Below are 17,517 nucleotides of genomic sequence, written 5' to 3'. Positions count from 1 at the left end.
CAAAGCGAGCAGCCGACTCAGCATGGCTTAGTGGAGATCAGCATATATGACCCCCCCCAAAGAGAACCCTGCTCATCCAATGACGAGGTGGGATCCCGGCCCAATAGGCGGCATGGGGATGTAAATGTATATATATCCCTACTCTGGGGGCATGATTTCAACTCATAGGCTTATCTTTCTGGACGTCCGTTCCTCCCTTGTACCTGACAACCAGCCACTTGGTGAGATTCACGCTCAGGGAAGGGGGTTGTGAGCGAGAGAGATGGGGGGCAAAGGTGTGGTCTCTTCGTCCCATTACCTAAATCAAGGACTGTCAAATTGAAGCTTTTGACTTCAATTAACTCTGGGATGTTCTTTGTCTTATATCAAGAGATTGATGTTTTGCATTACTTTGACGTTCTGTCTGTTCCGTGGTTCATTTAATGGGAAATGGCGGTGAGAGAGATGAGCCCATGTTTGACTGTGATCTTCTCTCAGCTCAGTAATACTACATGACAGGCCTACCTGCATCTGGCAGATGAAAGTGTGCTCAGTGTCACTGAATTTAGTAATTGTAAGAAATATGTTTGAGCATGTTGTTTAAAAAAGATCTTTAGAGATTTTATTTTTTCACAGAGGAATTGCTCTTTATGGAATATTTAGTGGGGGTAAATTGCACAGGCAAGTCTCTTAGAACAGGCTTCAACATCAAAAGGTGTGTTTTGGGGTAGAGTTAATGATAGAGGAAAAAGCCTATAAACCAGTCTAGATTAAGACCTCGAGTGACTAGATACAAGTAGATTATGTTCTCATTAATAGTTTGGGTGGATAAGTGGGTTTTGATATGGAGTTTTGCCAAAAGACGAATATTGAAATCTGTTTATAGTCATTGAGTTGAACATGAACTACTGTTGGTCTTTTTTTCTCTTTTGTATATGAAACCTGTGGGAAACATTCTTTTATCTATTTAGCTGAACAGATATGACTCTTGACGGGCCAGGGGCCTGTTGAATAGATACACAGCTGGGGCATGGGCTGCAGATAGCTTAGTGGTTAAGGGTGTTGGGCCATTAACTAAAAGTTCGCTGGTTTGAATCTCTGAGCCAACGAGATGAAAAAATCTGTTGATGTTCCCTTGAGCAAAGCACTTAACCCTAGTTGCCCTGGATAAGAATGTCTGCTAAATGACTAAAATGAGTGTCACAATATGAAGGTCAAAGGAAGCTGTTTTTCCAAGAGGCATTAACCTCTCTCCCTCTTTATTTCTCTTCCTCCCTCTCTTCCTGTTTGGCCACAGATTCAACCATGTCCCACTCCGGAGCCCAGGGCAGCATTGGGAGCCACCCAGCCATGGGGCTGCGTGCCCACAAAGTAGGTCAACACACTTTTTTTAACAAACTACTTACCATAACTAATAATCTCTAGCGAAGATACAGCATTTCCAGTTGTTTTAAATGCCCAAGACCGGCATCTTGATCAAAGATCTCCATATCAAATCATTAACAGTATTATATTATAGCTTATTACGGTAAATTACCATATTGTGGTATTCGCTATCTTTACAGATGTACCTGTTTGAGTTTGAGAACTTCCAGGGTCGTATGATGGAGTGCATCACTGAGTGCCGTAACCTGTGTGAGAAGAACTTTGAGAGGATCGGCTCCATCAGGGTGGAGTGTGGACCGTACGTCATATCTAACTTCATCTGTTTACATAGAAGATAAAAAAATACATTCATAGGGATTCATATTATTCGAGCCATTAGAGTGAAGTTGTCAGCTGGAGCGTGTCCAGAAGAAAGCTTGCAGAATAATTCTGAGCGGGTCGTACACCAGCTACTGGGAAGCCCTCAAAACCCTCAGAATCATGTCCTTCGACAGCAGACGGGAGCAGATCTGCCTGACATTTGCTAAATCCCCACAGAACTCCCAGTTTGCAGACTGGCTCCCCCCTACCAGACCTCAGATTACTGGACAGGCAACCCGCAACAGCCACAAACTGAACACTCCCATAACACACACAGGCCGCTATCAGAACTCTCCCATTCCATACTTCACTAAACTGATCAATACACACACCATATAGCCCAGGGCCTTAGAAATGCCTTCCTAAGAACTCTGAAGATGCCTTTTCTAAAGCTGCCACCCCAAACCTTGTTGTCGTAGTATTGTTGTTTTGTATATATTACATATTTTTACCTTTTATTATATTATATTAAGTGTTTTGATAGTACAATCCTGAACTATTTGATAATTATGTGATTGATGTTATGATTGTAAATTGGTTTACAATTCAGTCTATGACTGAGAGAAACCAATAAAACCTACTAATACTAACGTTATCTTAGTCCAATGAGACACCTGATACATAGTTAATTTACAACATGCAATTTCCAATGATACATGACTTTTGCGATGAACATGTGACATCTAACATGATGTCACCTAGGAACCTTCTAATCACTTAGCTGTACCTAGCCTCAAGGCTTCTGATCATAAGAGTTGTGTTAATTCATTATAAGTGTGTTATAGTTGTGCTGTAACACTTTTATAATGTCCCCATACAGCTGGGTGGGCTATGAGCAGCAGAACCTGAGTGGAGAAATGTTCATGCTGGAGAAGGGAGAGTACCCCCGCTGGGATACCTGGAGCAACAGCTACAGGTGTGACCGCTTCATGTCCGTCAGGCCCGTTCGCATGGTTAGTCTATCCATCCATCCACTACATGGATACTCTAGTCTAACTGGCTTCCCCTCCTTGTCTGAGGGATGTGGGTGAATAGGGGGTAAACTCTATTGCTGATATCCCTCCCTCTGTCCCTCTATGCCTACAGGACACCCAGGACCACAAGATCTGCCTGTTTGAGTGTAATAACTTTGAGGGCCGTAAGATGGAGGTGTGTGATGAGGATATCCCCAGTCTGTGGTCCTACGGCTTCCAGGACCGTGTGGCCAGTATCCAGGTCACTGGTGGAACGTGAGTTGGCATATTAACTTATCAATCAATCCATCCATCTACACATCCATTTGATTTAAGATGTTAACTTCCATTTCTCTCACTCATTATCTGTCTGTTTCTCTGGATGACAGTTGGGTTGGCTACCAGTACCCCGGTTACCGTGGCTACCAGTACGTGTTCGAGTGCGGTGTCTTCAAGCACTGGAACGAGTGGGGCGCCCACCATCCCCAGATCCAGTCCATCCGTAGAGTGAGGGACATGCAGACACATCGCAGAGGCTGCTTTGAGTGGACCGTCTAGAAGGGGCCAGGAAGGTGACGGGTCATGGGCCAGCAGGACAGAGGGGAAGGGGCCTGGCTTGCCCTGGAGCTAACCATCCCTGGGTCTGGAGCTCCATCTTGGAACTCCACACAGCCAACATAAGCTAACAGCGTACATCACTGGCTCCACCTCAATCACTTTTACAAGTAGCAACATTCAGGGTGTGTGTACTGTGATGCACAATCCTTGAATGAAGACAGTGCCACCTAATGGGCAAAAGTTCCTACTGCAGTTCACCTGCAGCTGACTTCCACAATGCCTGAATATAATAATACTGGTGAAAGTGATAGCTGTACTCTCTGTTCCAAGACCTGATGGAATTATAGCATGAGAATATTTATGATATTTATGATGGGGATTTTAATTGGAGAAAGGGAATTAGTTAACAAAGATTTTAATAAGTTATATAACTTCATTAGTTTGTGTTCACTAGTTTGTTTCCATATCTGCAAACCCAATTTATTTTATACATCTTAGTTGCTTATGTGTTTCTTAGCTATATACCTAATGATGCCGAATAAGCTTGTTCATTACAATGCTCTACCCTCCTGCGATCTGTGAATGATTTTAGCGAGCAGAGATACTACATACTGCTCTCACTCGTCCCTAAGCTATGATGGACAGCTGCCAGCTCTCTGTGCTCTGTCCATGCCCTGCAGTGAGCTCAATCATCCACGGGAGGCACTGTTTCCCCATGTACTCTCCCCCAAGGCCACCTTCTAGTCTAGGGATTGCACCTCAACCATAATTTCCCCAATGACATTCTACCTTCAAGGCTTCAAAGCTATGCCCATGACCCACTCAATCTAGGGCAGTGATGCTATGCCCATGACCCACTCAGTCTAGGGCAGTGAGGCTGTCTGAAGGAGGAAGTGAGCTAGGGGGCATGATTGGGAGACAGGCTACTGTAGACTACCTGGTAGTGTTTTTCTAGACATGCTGACCTTTTGGGAGACCCCTCCCCCCTCTTAATGATGGGGTTGCTGAGGAATCTTGTTATATACACTATATATTTCTCAGGGATGCTGGCATCTGGAAAGCAACTTTCCAATAAAATAAAAAAATGAATGAAGATTCCTAACCTCAGTGCTGGAAATGCAATCAGTGGCTCATGTCAAGTTACTTGTTTGACTTTTTGTTCTCTTGTGTGTTGTATGATTACCTGTGGTGTTTGTCCCACGTTTTCATATAAGTTATGCTGAACATTCAAAACATTATTCTACATAATATGGATATCCTCACAAAGGCAATCCTGCATCAACATCAACAGTGACAAATTGTAACCATCATGTTCATGCAATCCAACAAATAGTCCATGAGCCAGACCCCCAAATGTGGACTGTCGGGGGCTCACTTGGGCCGATGTCAGAGTGATTTCTTTACATTTTTAAGTCTATGTCCCTAATGTTGGAAAATGTGTGATAGCAGTGCAGCAATGGTAGCTTTCTGTGTGTTATCACTCTTTCTTTCATCCCTCCATCCCAATGTTTTTTCATAGGGAATTTACCCTATGACAAACAATGTCAATATGCAACAAGTTATTTCTCGCTTATACCCTTTAATCATATATCCATGGAAAGCTTAGATTCACAGTTATACATCAGACACATGTTCAGAAAGTTCAGGTCAACAGAACTTTGATCTCTGACCTCTAGGGTACATATCAAAATTACCTGTATAAATGGCTTTAAATCAGAAACCCTGATACATTTTAAACTTTGTTTGACAGGTGGTTCTGAAAGATCATGAAATTACCTTTCAAATGATATACAGTACCAGTCAAAAGTTTGGATACACCTACTCATTCAAGGGTTTTTATTTATTTATTTTCTACATTGTAGAATAATAGTGAAGACATCAAAACTATGGAATAACACATATGGAATCATGTAGTAACCAAAAAAGTGTTAAACAAATATATTATATATTTTACGTTCTTCAAAGTAGCCACCATTTGCCTTGATGACAGCTTTGGCAGTGGTGGAAAAGGTATCCAACTGTCATACTTGAGTAAAAGTCCCCCAGTAAAATTCTACTTGAGTAAAAGTCTAAAAGTATTTGGTTTTAAATATACTTAAGTATCAAAAGTAAAAGTATAAATAATTTCTAATTCCTTATATTAATCAGACCAAATGGCACCATTTTCTTGTTTTTTATTTATTTACGGAAAGCCAGGGGCACACTCCAACATCATTTACAAACAAAGAATGTGTGTTTAGTGAGTCCGCCAGATCAGAGGCAGTAGGGAAGACCAGGGATGTTCGGTTGACGTGAATTTGACTATTTCCCCTGTCCTGCTAAGCATTCAAAATGTATCAAGTACTTTTGGGTGTCAAGGAAAATGTATGGAGTAAAAAATACAATATATTCTTAAGGAATGTAGTGAAGTAGAAGTAAAAGTAGTCAAAAATATAAATAGTAAAGTAAAGTACAGATACCCCAAAAAATGACTTAAGTAGTACTTTAAAGTATTTTTACTTAAGTACTTTACACCACTGAGGTTTGCACACTCTTGGCATTCTCTCATCCAGCTTCATAAGGAATGTTTTTCCAACAGTCTTGAAGAAGTTCCCACATATGCTGAGCACTTGTTGGCTGCTTTTCCTTCACGATGCGGTCTAACTCATCCCAAACCATCTCAATTGGGTTGAGGTCGGGTGATTGTGGAGGCCAGGTCATCTGATGTACTGCTCCATCACTCTCCTTGGTCAAATAACCCTTACACAGCCTGGAGCTGTGTTTTGGGCCACTGTCCTGTTGAAAAACAAATGATAGTCCCACTAAGCGCAAACCAGATGGGATTGTTAAACAGCCATCACTAACATTGAGTRGCTGCTGCCAACATACTGACTCATCTCTAGCCACTTTAATAATGAAAAATTGATGTAATAAATGTATCACTAGCCACTTTAAACAATTCCACATGATATAATGTTTACATACCCTACATTACTCATCTCAAATGTATATTCTGTTCTCTATACCATCTACTGCATCTTGCCTATGCCGTTCGGCCATCGCTCATTCATATATTTTTATGTACATATTCTTATTCATTCCTTTACACTTGTGTGTATAAGGTAGTTGTTGTGAAATTGTTAGGTTAGATTACTTGTTAGATATTACTGTATGGTCGGAACTAGAAGTACAAGCATTTCGCTACACTCGCATTAACATCTGCTAACCATGTGTATGTGACAAATAACATTTGATTTGATTGCGTATCGCTACAGAATGCTGTGGTAGCCATGCTGGTTAAGTGTGCCTTGAATTCTAAAAAAATCACAGACAGTGCCACCAGCAAAGCACCCCCACAACATCACACCTCCTCCTCCATGCTTCACGGTAGTAACCACACATGTAGAGATCATCCATTCACCTACTCTGCGTCTCACAAAGACACGGCGGTTGGAACTAAAAATCAAAAATTTGGACTCATCAAACCAAAAGACAGATGTCCACCGGTCTAATGCCCATTGCTCATCTCTTCTTATTGGTGTCCTTTAGCAGTAGTTTCTTTGCAGCAATTAGACCATGAAGGCCTGATTCATGCAGTCTCCTCTGAACAGTTGATTTTGAGATGTGTCTGTTTCTTTCTTTTTTTCCCCTTGTGTCTGTTTCTTGAACTCTGTGAAACATTTATTTGGGCTGCAATCTGAGGTGCAGTTAACTCTAATTTATTTTCGGCAGCAGAGGTAACTCTGGCTCTTCCTTTCCTGTGGCAATCCTCATGAGAGCCAGTTTCATCATAGCGCTTGATGGTTTTTGCGACTGTACTTGAAGAAACGTTTCAAATTCTTGAAATTTTCCGGATTGACTGACCTTCATGTCTTAAAGTAATGATGGACTGTCATTTCTCTTTGCTTATTTGAGCTGTTCTTGCCATAATATGGACTTTTTTTTACAAAATAGGGCTATCTTCTGTATACCCCCCTACCTTGTCACAACACAACTGATTGGCTCAAACGCATTAAGAAGGAAAGAAATTCCACAAATTAACTTTTAACAAGGCACACCTGTTAATTGAAATGCATTCCAGGTGACAACCTCATGAAGCTGGTTGAGAGAATGCCAAGAGTGTGCAAAGCTGTCATCAAGGCAAAAGGTTGTGTCACGACGTCCGCCGAAGTTGGTCCCTCTCCTTGTTCGGGCGGCGTTCGGTGGTCGAAGTCACCGACCTTCTAGCCATCGCTGATCCTCTTTTCATTTTCCTTTGGTTTTGTCTTGTCTTGTATCACACCTGGTTTCAATCCTATTCATTACATGTTGTGTATTTAACCGTCTGTTCCCCCTCAATGTCCTTGTCGGTGATTGTTTGCTTGTAAGCATCGTGCAAGTTATGTTCCACAGCGGCCTTGGTCGCACCTGTCGGTGGATTTTCTGACTGTTCTTCCACTCTCACAGGGTAACACCGCGATCCTGGTCGTTGTGGATCGTTTCTCTAAGTCCTGTCGTCTCCTCCCTCTGCCCGTTCTCCCTACGGCCCTACAAACTGCGGAGGCCTTATTTACACACGTCTTACGGCACTACGGGGTGCCTGAGGATATAGTGCCTGATCGGGGTCCCCAGTTCATGTCTAGGGTCTGGAAGGCGTTCATGGAAAGTCTGGGGTCTCGATCAGCTTTACTTCAGGTTTTCACCCTGAGAGTAATGGGCAGGTGGAGAGAGTGAACCAGGATGTGGGCAGGTTTCTTATGGTCCCATTGCCAGGACCGGCCGGGGGAGTGGGCGGAGTTCGTGCCCTGGGCCGAGATGGCACAGAACTCGCTCCGCCACTCCTCCACTAACATCTCTCCCTTCCAGTGTGTACTAGGGTACCAGCCTGTTCTGGCGCCTTGGCATCAGGGTCAGACCGAGGTTCCTGCGGTGGACGACTGGTTCAGGCGCGCGGAGGAGACATGGGAAGCCGTCCGTGTCCACCTTCAGCAGGCCGTGACGCGCCAGAAGGTTAATGCAGATCGCCACCGCAGTGAGACGGACCGGGTCTGGCTCTCGACCCGAAACGTGCCCCTCCGCCTGCCCTGCCGGAAGCTGGGTCCGCGGGTTGTGGGGCCATTTAAAGTCCTGAAGAGAGTGAACAAGGTTTGTTATAGGTTACAGCTTCCACCCGATTACCGTATTAACTCCTCGTTCCATTTGTCTCTCCTCAGGCCGGTGGTGGCTGGCCCGCTCCAGGAGTCTGAGGTGCGGGAGGTTCCTCCGCCCCCTCTGGACATCGGGGGGGCCCCGGCGTACTCCGTTCGCTCCATACTGGATTCGAGGCGACGGGCCTTCAGTATCTCGTGGAGTGGGAGGGGTACGGTCCGGAGGAGAGGTGCTGGGTTCCGGTCGAGGGCGTGTTGGACCCATCTATGCTGCAGGAGTTCCACCGTCTTCGTCCGGATCGCCCTGCGCCTCGCCCTCCTGGTCGTCCCCGAGGCCGGTGTCGACGCGCTGCTGGAGCCGCTCGTCAGGGGGGGAGTACTGTTACGACTTCCGCCAAAGTTGGTTCCTCTCCTTGTTTGGGCGGCTTTCGGCGGTCGACGTCGCCGACCTTCTAGCCATCGCTGATCCTCTTTTAATTTTCCTTTGGTTTTGTCTTGTCTTGTATCACACCTGGTTTCAATCTCATTCATTACATGTTGTGTATTTAACCCTYTGTTCCCCCTCATTGTCCTTGTCGGTGATTGTTAGTTTGTAAGCATTGTGCAAGTTATGTTCTGGTGTGTGACGGGTTTTGTACCCACTTGTATTATTTTGTATATTTTGGTTTTCTGAGTTTTTTAGCACTTATTAAACTGCTCCGTTTATACCAAGTTCGATCTCCTGCACCTGACTTCCCTGCCACCAGCACGCACCCTTACAGGTTGCTACTTTGAAGAATCTCAAATATATACTTTTTTGTTTACTACATGATTCCATGTGTTATTTCATAGTTTTGATGTCTTCACTCTTATTCTACAATGTAGAAAAGAGTAAAAATAAAAAACCCTTGAATGAGTAGGTGTGTCCACACTTTTGACTGGTACTGTATAATATAACCAACTTTGAAAGCATCAGCTGCAACTATTTTTTAAAAATCGCCCATATTGTGCCATTGACATTAGAATGTTGGACGTTTAGTCATATAATTCCATGTAATGTGGCAGCTACGTTTTTGGATTGTAACTGGTGATAGAGGCACACGGTAGAACAGGGTTTAAAAAAAGATTTGTAGCTATAGGGCCATCACATAATTCACTAGCCCCACAGAAGCTCTTTTCCAATATGGCTACCAAACAACTCAATGTGGTCTTATCATAACATTTTGCAGGACCATAACTGTATGAAATATAATTGTAATATGCCCTGAAATATCTTAAAATGTTCATAGTGATGTAGAATACACAACCACGTCTGGCACTTGTGCCAGATACGGTATATAAGGATGTTAAATTATTCACAGAATTTTGGTAAGAATGTGTCCAAAATGCTGTCTGAATCGCTGATTTCTGTAGATATGATCAGTAATGGCAAAATATCTGCAAACATGTAAATTGCATATGTACACGTGAATAGTCATGGATGTGAGCTGATTAAAAGGGACAACTGCTTGACATGACCTACACTGGCCAAGTGGCCATTTTTACAGTTTCTGGGAATCATGTAATGATCATGTCATAAATTGATGAGAAGTTACAGTAACAATTGAATGAGTCATACATAGGCTGTTCAATGCGGATGCGCATGTCCATGCGCTAGTTGTCCACCGCAGAGATGCATGTAGGGTGAAAGGACTCCGTGAGAATATCCTGCTATCATTTGAGTTTATATGTATTTTCATGAACGGTTTATGATGCTTTCGTATGAGCGCAGACGACCCACCACATCCTTCCTTCCTCTCTCTACGTTCTGAAGTCAGTAAACCCCCGCCACCACCACACGCGCGCTCCAAGAGCAAGGGCTATTCAGCCGCCGCACACAAGCAGTCACGGACAGACGGGTTTAAAGAACTTTAAGGATTTAAATTACATACCGAGTGAGAGAGCCGTTGAGCCTTGGGTGAGGGAGGGAGAGAGACTGATTTGTATCTTCACCAGATCGGGAGGGGGAGGAGGCACGGAGAATGAGCTATTCTTGTACCAGCACAGAGGCTGTGTGTAATAGCCAGGACGCACCTAACGCCAGTGCGAAGAAAGCGGTTACTAATAATACGAACCGTGGCAGCGGAGATCTCGACAGCAGCAGCAGAAGCCCTAGTTCCCGCCAGTCGCAACCCAAACCGCTCGTGGCCATGAAAGTGAAGAAAGGCTGCAACTCGACAGATGCTGGGGTCCCGGTTACATCGGAAGACGAGTTGCTAAGAAACGCCGTAATATCGCCTGAGGATGTACTTGGGTTACAGAAGATCACTGAAAGTAAGTAGACTACTAATTGGTCTGAAGGGTAGCCTGAACCGTTCTGGCCACAGCGCACCTGCTGTTGCTCGGATGCCTGATGCCTGGCATGAAGCATCCGGTCCACAGCAACAACGTTACATTGTTAACGTGCAGCCAGCCATCCATCTATTCATCCATCCGCGTAGTAGCATATTAGTTGCTCTCGTGCCAGGTTTTCATTTTCAAGGGTATACTGCCAGTGCATTGGATAGCGACATAGAGGAACATTAGGCTAAAGTAGTATATTTGTGGAAATACAGGTTATATAGGCTAGCGAAATGTATACTTGAATGTTTCTGTGTGGGCAATCTGGGCATAATAGATAATGATGTAAGACATGGGAGTAGGCTATCAGCCTCTAGCTCAGACAGGTTTAGTAGACCGGAACATAGGTATGCACACAACCCTGTGTGTGTGTGTGTGTGTGTGAGAGAGAGAGAGAGAGAGAGAGAGAGAGAGAGAGAGAGAGAGAGAGAGAGAGAGAGAGAGAGAGAGAGAGAGAGAGAGAGAAATAGAGGGAGAGAGAAGGAGCTAGAAAGAGGGATAAAGACAGAGAAGGTTGGAGCAAGCGAGAGAGAGTGTGTAAATAGTCCTTTTGAACCAGACAGGCAGGGATTCATGTAATTGTTCTTTCTAATGCCCACTGTTGTCCACGTTGATGAAAAAAAGAAAATCAGACTTTTCTTAAATCCTTTCCCCAACCCGAAGAACCTGTTTCCTCTTAGGTAACAGGTGGTCAGTGCTCTGTGCCTGCCAACTGAGATTGAGACAGTCAGAGCCTATTTAAAGATCTGTATTAGATTGTTACATGACACAATAACACAGCTACAGTCACTTGGGACACAGATAGGCTTTTTGTTGTTGTTGTTGTTGTTGTTGTATAAAACACATCCACTCTCTGTTCCTTCTGCATTCACACTAGGTTACTGGTGACTGGTGAGCTGTAAAAGTAAATTTACAGGGTCATCTTTATGTCAACTACCTAGTGCATCCTGGTTCTATCAAGTGGCTTTGTCCTGGTCTGAAAGAGACTGCTTCTCAGGTTAAAATGAATTGCACCAGCCTCACAGAGTATACAGACTGGTGGCTGTTGTATTACTTGCATCAATTCACCTTTCACATCAGTAGCGGATATACAGTACAATAGAACGAAGGCCAGGCATACTACGGTACTATTCTGTAGGCACTGTAGGATAAGGGACTTCTTGGCCACTTTAGAGACTTGGGATGCATCCATATTGTACTTGACACACTAGTTTCATTTTATATCACAAACCAATGCCCTGTGGTCGTGGGTTAGCTAGATGGTAAATAAGGCCTTTAACCTAAGCCTCCATGTACGATGAGTCATTTCAATATACTGTACATACAGACTTGTGTCTGAACAATTTGGTTGCTATGCGGAGAGTCTCTGCTTTAAGCAAAGGGCATTTCTCATCATCCAGAGCAGTACTCATCCCAAAAGGCGCACTAGCCTGCCGACATCATCCCTTTTATCCATGTTGCTGTCCGATAGTGTTAGCTGTTTGGTTCTGTAACCCCCAGAGGAAGAGCAGAAGAGCAGCATCGGGCTGCAGTGGCGAGATAATACAGAAATCACTGATGATGGCTGCATAGTGATAATCTCTGCTCTCCACTGACATGTAATCTGGATTATGTTAGAAAGGAAGGGAATGTGGCGCTTCTATGACCTGATTGACTCTAGTTAATTAATGCTTCAGAGTCAAGCAGCATGCAACAAAACACTCAATGAAGAACGCATCCGGACATTTGTTTACAGGGCATATCATTTCTGATTAGAAGCCAAGTTTAGCTGATACTATATGTGTTACATTTGCTGTGTTCACTGTTTTGGTCTCTAGCCCACATAGTTGCAGTTTAGGATACATTCAGGAAACCATAGATCAAATGGCATAAATGGCATTTCTCTGACAAATGCTTTATGATAGCCACCTGCTATGGCCTAATAATTATTTGATTCATGGTCATTGTATAGAATATCGTTGTCCCCCCCTCCTTTAGGAGATGCAGTCGTATTGAATTTGGCCCTATGGTTGCCTTACTCCCTTTGAATCAGCACAGTACATACTGTATTAATGAACCAGAGAATCTTCATTATTCTGTCAATACATATGCTACATGTATGCCGAGACTGTACAGAGATCAATTTTGTCAATTTTCTGCTCAGTGGAGGAGAAATAACCAGTGAAAGACTGAAGCAGAAAATTGCAAGGCTTGCTGTGTAAATGACTTTCATGGCAGTGCTTTGGGAGGTAACTGCGTCCATTTTGGGGCGGCAGGGAGACACAGTGGCTCAGTGGTGATAAGGGAGGGAGACACACTGTTTCTCTGAGACAGGCATGATGAGGAAAATAAATGTAATCTAACCAGTAGAGAGAGTGTTTTGTGAAATGAGAAATGGTTTCTTATCAGTGTACTACTGTATGTATGCTGCATGGGGCTTTTCCTATAAGGAAAGGGGATCACAGGGGGCCTAGGGAGAAGGGATATCAAATACAGTAGTCACTGCAGGAATTTATTCAGCTTACAGTATGCCATGTATTTAATAGTATGTAAGATGTGAAGAGTTTCATTCCAAAACGCTATATATGCATTTTCATAAATGTTGGTAAATTAAATTTATTCTTTATAGAAATTATGAAAGAGATTGGTGTGTTCTTTCACTATTTAATCATGGCATGGGGTTGTTCAATGGCAGACATGTATTTATTTAAAATCTATCACTTGATGGTTTCATTTCAGGGAGACAAATAATCATGTTGTTTTGCAAAATTCTATATACCCGCCTCAGTCTCAGAGAAAGATGTAGTACTGCTAGGTTTTACACAGTCAAATCTAATAAATAACTACATCTGTCATAAATACATGTACAAATGATACATTTGTGACATCAATATTATTATGTTTATATATATACAGTGGGGCAAAAAAGTATTTAGTCAGCCACCAATTGTGCAAGTTCTACCACTTAAAAAGATGAGAGAGGCCTGTAATTTCCATCATAGGGTACACTTCAACTATGACAGACCAAATGAGAAAAAAAAATCCAGAAAATCACATTGTAGGATTTATTTGCAAATTATGGTGGAAAATAAGTATTTGGTCAATAACAAAAGTTTATCTCAATACTTTGTTATATACCCTTTGTTGGCAAATGACAGAGGTCAAACGTTTTCTGTAAGTCTTCACAAGGTTTTCACACACTGTTGCTGGTATTTTGGCCCATTCCTCCATGCAAGATCTCCTCTAGAGCAGTGATGTTTTGGGGCTGTTGCTGGGCAACACGGACTTTCAACTCCCTCCAAAGATTTTCTATGGGGTTGAGATCTGGAGACTGGCTTATGCCACTCCAGGACCTTGAAATGCTTCTTACGAAGCCACTCCTTCGTTGCCGGGCGGTGTGTTTGGGGTCATTGTCATGCTGAAAGACCCAGCCACGTTTCATCTTCAATGCCCTTGCTGATGGAAGGAGGTTTCACTCAAATCTCACGATACATGGCCCATTATTCTTTCCTTTACACGGATCAGTCGTTCTGGTCCTTTGCAGAAAAACAGCCCCAAAGCATGATGTTTCCACCCCATGCTTCACAGTAGGTATGGTGTTCTTTGGATGCATCTGCATTCTTTGTTCCTCCAAACACGACGAGTTGAGTTTTATACCAAAAAGTTCTATTTTGGTTTTCATCTGACCATATGAAATTCTCCCAATCTTCTTCTGGTATCATCCAAATGCTCTCTAGCAAACTTCAGACGGGCCTGGACATGTACTGGCTTAAGCAGGGGGACACGTCTGGCACTGCAGGATTTGAGTCCTGGCGGCGTAGTGTGTTACTGATGGTAGGCTTTGTTACTTTGGTCCAGCTCTCTGCAGGTCATTCACTAGGTCCCCCCGTGTGGTTCTGGGATTTTTGCTCACTGTTCTTTGTGATCCATTTTGACCCACGGGGTGAGATCTTGGCGTGTAGCCCCAGATCGAGGGAGATTATCAGTGGTCTTGTATGTTTTCCATTTCCTAATAATTGCTCCCACAGTTGATTTCTTCAAACCAAGCTGCTTACCTATTGCCAGATTCAGTCTTCCCAGCCTGGTGCAGGTCTATACATTTTGTTTCTGGTGTCCTTTGACAGCTCTCTTGGTCTTGGCCATAGTGGATGTTTGGAGTGTGACTGTTTGAGGTTGTGGACAGGTGTCTTTTATACTGATAACAAGTTCAAACAGGTGCCATTAATACAGGTAACGAGTGGAGGGACAGAGGAGCCTCTTAAAGAAGAACTTACAGGTCTGTGGAGAGCCAGAAATCTTGCTTGTTTGGTAGGTGACCAAATACTTATTTTCCACCATAATTTGCAAATAAATTCATTAAAAATCCTACAATGTGATTTTCTGGATTTTCTTTTCTCATTTTGTCTGTCATAGTTGAAGTGTACCTATGATGAAAATTACAGGCCTCTCTCATCTTTTTAAGTGGGAGAACTTGCACAATTGGTGGCTGACTAAATACTTTTTTGCCCCACTGTATATATATCAAATGTCAAATGCAAATGTTTTACGTACAAATCTCATATTACTGTATTGAATTATATATATATATATATATATATATATATATATATATAATTCAATACAGTAATATGATATTTGCACGTAAAACACTTGCATTTGACATTTGAGTCGTTTAGCAGACAATCTTATCAGAGTGACAGTAAGTGCATTGATCTTAAGATAGCTAGGTGAGACAACCACATATCACAGTCCAATACAGGATACGAACATTCCATTCCAGCTAAACAACTGTTATATAGAGAACACATTTTCATATACATCTAAAATCTACTCATCAAAAATCTGAGAACAGTAATATTTAATACACACACACACACACACATAAGCAATCATTTCTGATGAAAAAACACACGTGACAAATTGGTAGATATAGTGTTTAGGAAACTCTTCATGTACAGTATACAATCTGTCTCCAAAGGAAACTGAAGAAACATTTTATCTTTGGCACATGCTCACATCTATTAGATAAACCGCGGGCCATTTGACATTTGATGTGACTAGTTCACACAACATTGGATGTCATCCTATTACTCGAATGTAGTCAGATGGCCCGCTTTGTTGTGATAGTATTAATCATAATGGCTTCAGATTGTTCACCAGGGAGAATCCTTTCTCAGGGATAGCTCATTCCACTCTAGTCAGCCAACACTAACCCAACAGGCTTTTGGCTCTCAGGAAGTGTCTCACCACACAAGCAATTGCTTGAATATAGGCCACCACTCTTGGAAAACCATCCTAGGTAGCCAAAGCCAACAATACATCAACAGGCTTCTGGCAGAATACGGGGCTGCTCTGTATGTGTGGGGTGAAGTGGGGAACCAACCTGTATACTGGCAGGTCTCAGTCTCACCACATCAGATTAAATGCAAATTAATTACTTAAAAATCATACAATGTGATTTTCTGGATTTTTGTTTTAGATTCCGTCTCTCACAGTTGAAGTGTACTTATGATAAAAAATTACAGACCTCTACATGCTTTGTAAGTAGGAAAACCTGCAAAATCGGCAGTGTATCAAATACTTGTTCTCCCCACTGTATATAGGCCACTTCAATCAGTTGTCCTTAGGTAACATAATGAGATCCTAAAAGTAGAACTATAGCTTTTTTTCTCACACTTATTGACTTCTTACTGTAGTTGTCAAGCCACATAACAGTACTATATGTAAGTAATAAGGCCCGAGGAGGTGTGTTGCGACGTGCCTAAGAACAGCCCTTAGCCGTGGTATATTGGCCATATATCACAAACATTCGAGGAGCCTTATTGCTATTATAAACTAGTTACCAACATAATTAGAGCAGTAAAACTAAACCACCCGGTTTATAATGTATATTAGCTATTGCTTGTTATTTATTACACCTAGTCACCTCCAACTGTTGTCCAGTCCTCCTCACTCATTGTGTGTTTATTTGTCTGCAGTGTAATTGTCTTTTTTTCAAATGAGTGTATGAAAGACATTACTGTAAGTATATTAATGTAAGTATATTAGCGCTCCAGTAATGAATCTCTTATTCAGTGAGACCAGCCCACTTCACGTCCAGCTTCTATACAGTCTCTCAATGTCTCCGTCATCATAGAGAGATTGAATTAAAGCCAGGGAAACACTGCATCACTGTCTGTCTGATAAACAACAACCTTTCCCTCTAACTGTATATTCCCATGACTGTATTTACAGTCTCTGGACTTGACTGTCACCACAATGGCTGGAGCTTTAAAAGCAAATTGATGTGTGTGGCTGGCCTAATTTAAATCTGCTCTTTGCATCTGTCACAAGGTAAGCTACTGTTCTATGGGGGTCATTCATCTGATGTCGATGGGCAGGACAGTCCTCTCCTCTCTTCTATTCTCTTCTCCCGTACTCTCCTCTCCTGTCCTGTGCTCTTCTGTCTTCTCCTCTAATTTTTGCATGTGGATAGATGTCTTGTGGTGGGGATATTGTTCCTCACTTGGGTCAAAGCAACTCCAATCTGATTAAACAAGTGTTATCTATAGTATAACAAAACAGTTATGATTGCCAGTTGATTTGAAGGTTAACAATTAACACAAGTCGGATAGGCCTAAGTAATACAACATGTATGATCTATTGAGTGGCACATTGGGGTATTGAGAATGTATCATTGTGTGTGTGTGTGTGTGTGTGTGTGTGTGTGTGTGTGTGTGTGTGTGTGTTGTGTGTGTGTGTGTGTGTGTGTGTGTGTGTGTGTGTGTGTGTGTGTGTGTGTGTGTGTGTGTGTGTGTGTGTGTGTGTGTGTGTGTGCGTGTTGTGCGCGTGTGTGCGTG

General features: G+C 42.7%; 2 protein-coding genes and 1 long non-coding RNA gene across 4 annotated transcripts in view; 2 read left to right on the top strand and 1 right to left on the bottom strand.

Moving 5' to 3' along the window:
- Nucleotides 1–17,517, bottom strand: part of LOC139022819 (uncharacterized) — a 278,818-nt gene that overhangs the window by 201,234 nt on the left and 60,067 nt on the right. The gene's annotated exons all lie outside the window — the stretch shown is intronic.
- On the top strand, nucleotides 114–3,841 carry LOC111949828 (beta-crystallin B1). Of its 2 annotated transcripts, none has more exons than XM_023967164.2 (6): nucleotides 114–221; nucleotides 1,277–1,350; nucleotides 1,545–1,663; nucleotides 2,546–2,678; nucleotides 2,812–2,954; nucleotides 3,068–3,841. In XM_023967164.2, the coding sequence occupies exons 1-6, from the start codon at nucleotides 125–127 to the stop codon at nucleotides 3,234–3,236; spliced, it is 735 nt and encodes a 244-aa protein (XP_023822932.1). In that variant the 5' UTR covers nucleotides 114–124; the 3' UTR covers nucleotides 3,237–3,841. The 2 variants fall into 2 exon arrangements, with proteins under 2 accessions (XP_023822932.1, XP_023822933.1); XM_023967165.2 differs by having other exon boundaries at nucleotides 185–275.
- The window catches only part of LOC111949920 (protein unc-119 homolog A-like), a 41,462-nt gene continuing 33,986 nt past the window's right edge, over nucleotides 10,042–17,517 (top strand). The window contains 1 exon segment of the mRNA XM_023967269.2: nucleotides 10,042–10,633. Within this exon segment, the coding sequence (XP_023823037.1) occupies nucleotides 10,342–10,633 (292 nt within the window). The 5' untranslated portion in view covers nucleotides 10,042–10,341.

The sequence above is a fragment of the Salvelinus sp. IW2-2015 genome, linkage group LG22, assembly GCF_002910315.2.
Source record: "Salvelinus sp. IW2-2015 linkage group LG22, ASM291031v2, whole genome shotgun sequence".
Lineage (NCBI taxonomy): Eukaryota > Metazoa > Chordata > Actinopteri > Salmoniformes > Salmonidae > Salvelinus > Salvelinus sp. IW2-2015.
This window is presented reverse-complemented; position numbering and strand designations above follow the sequence as displayed.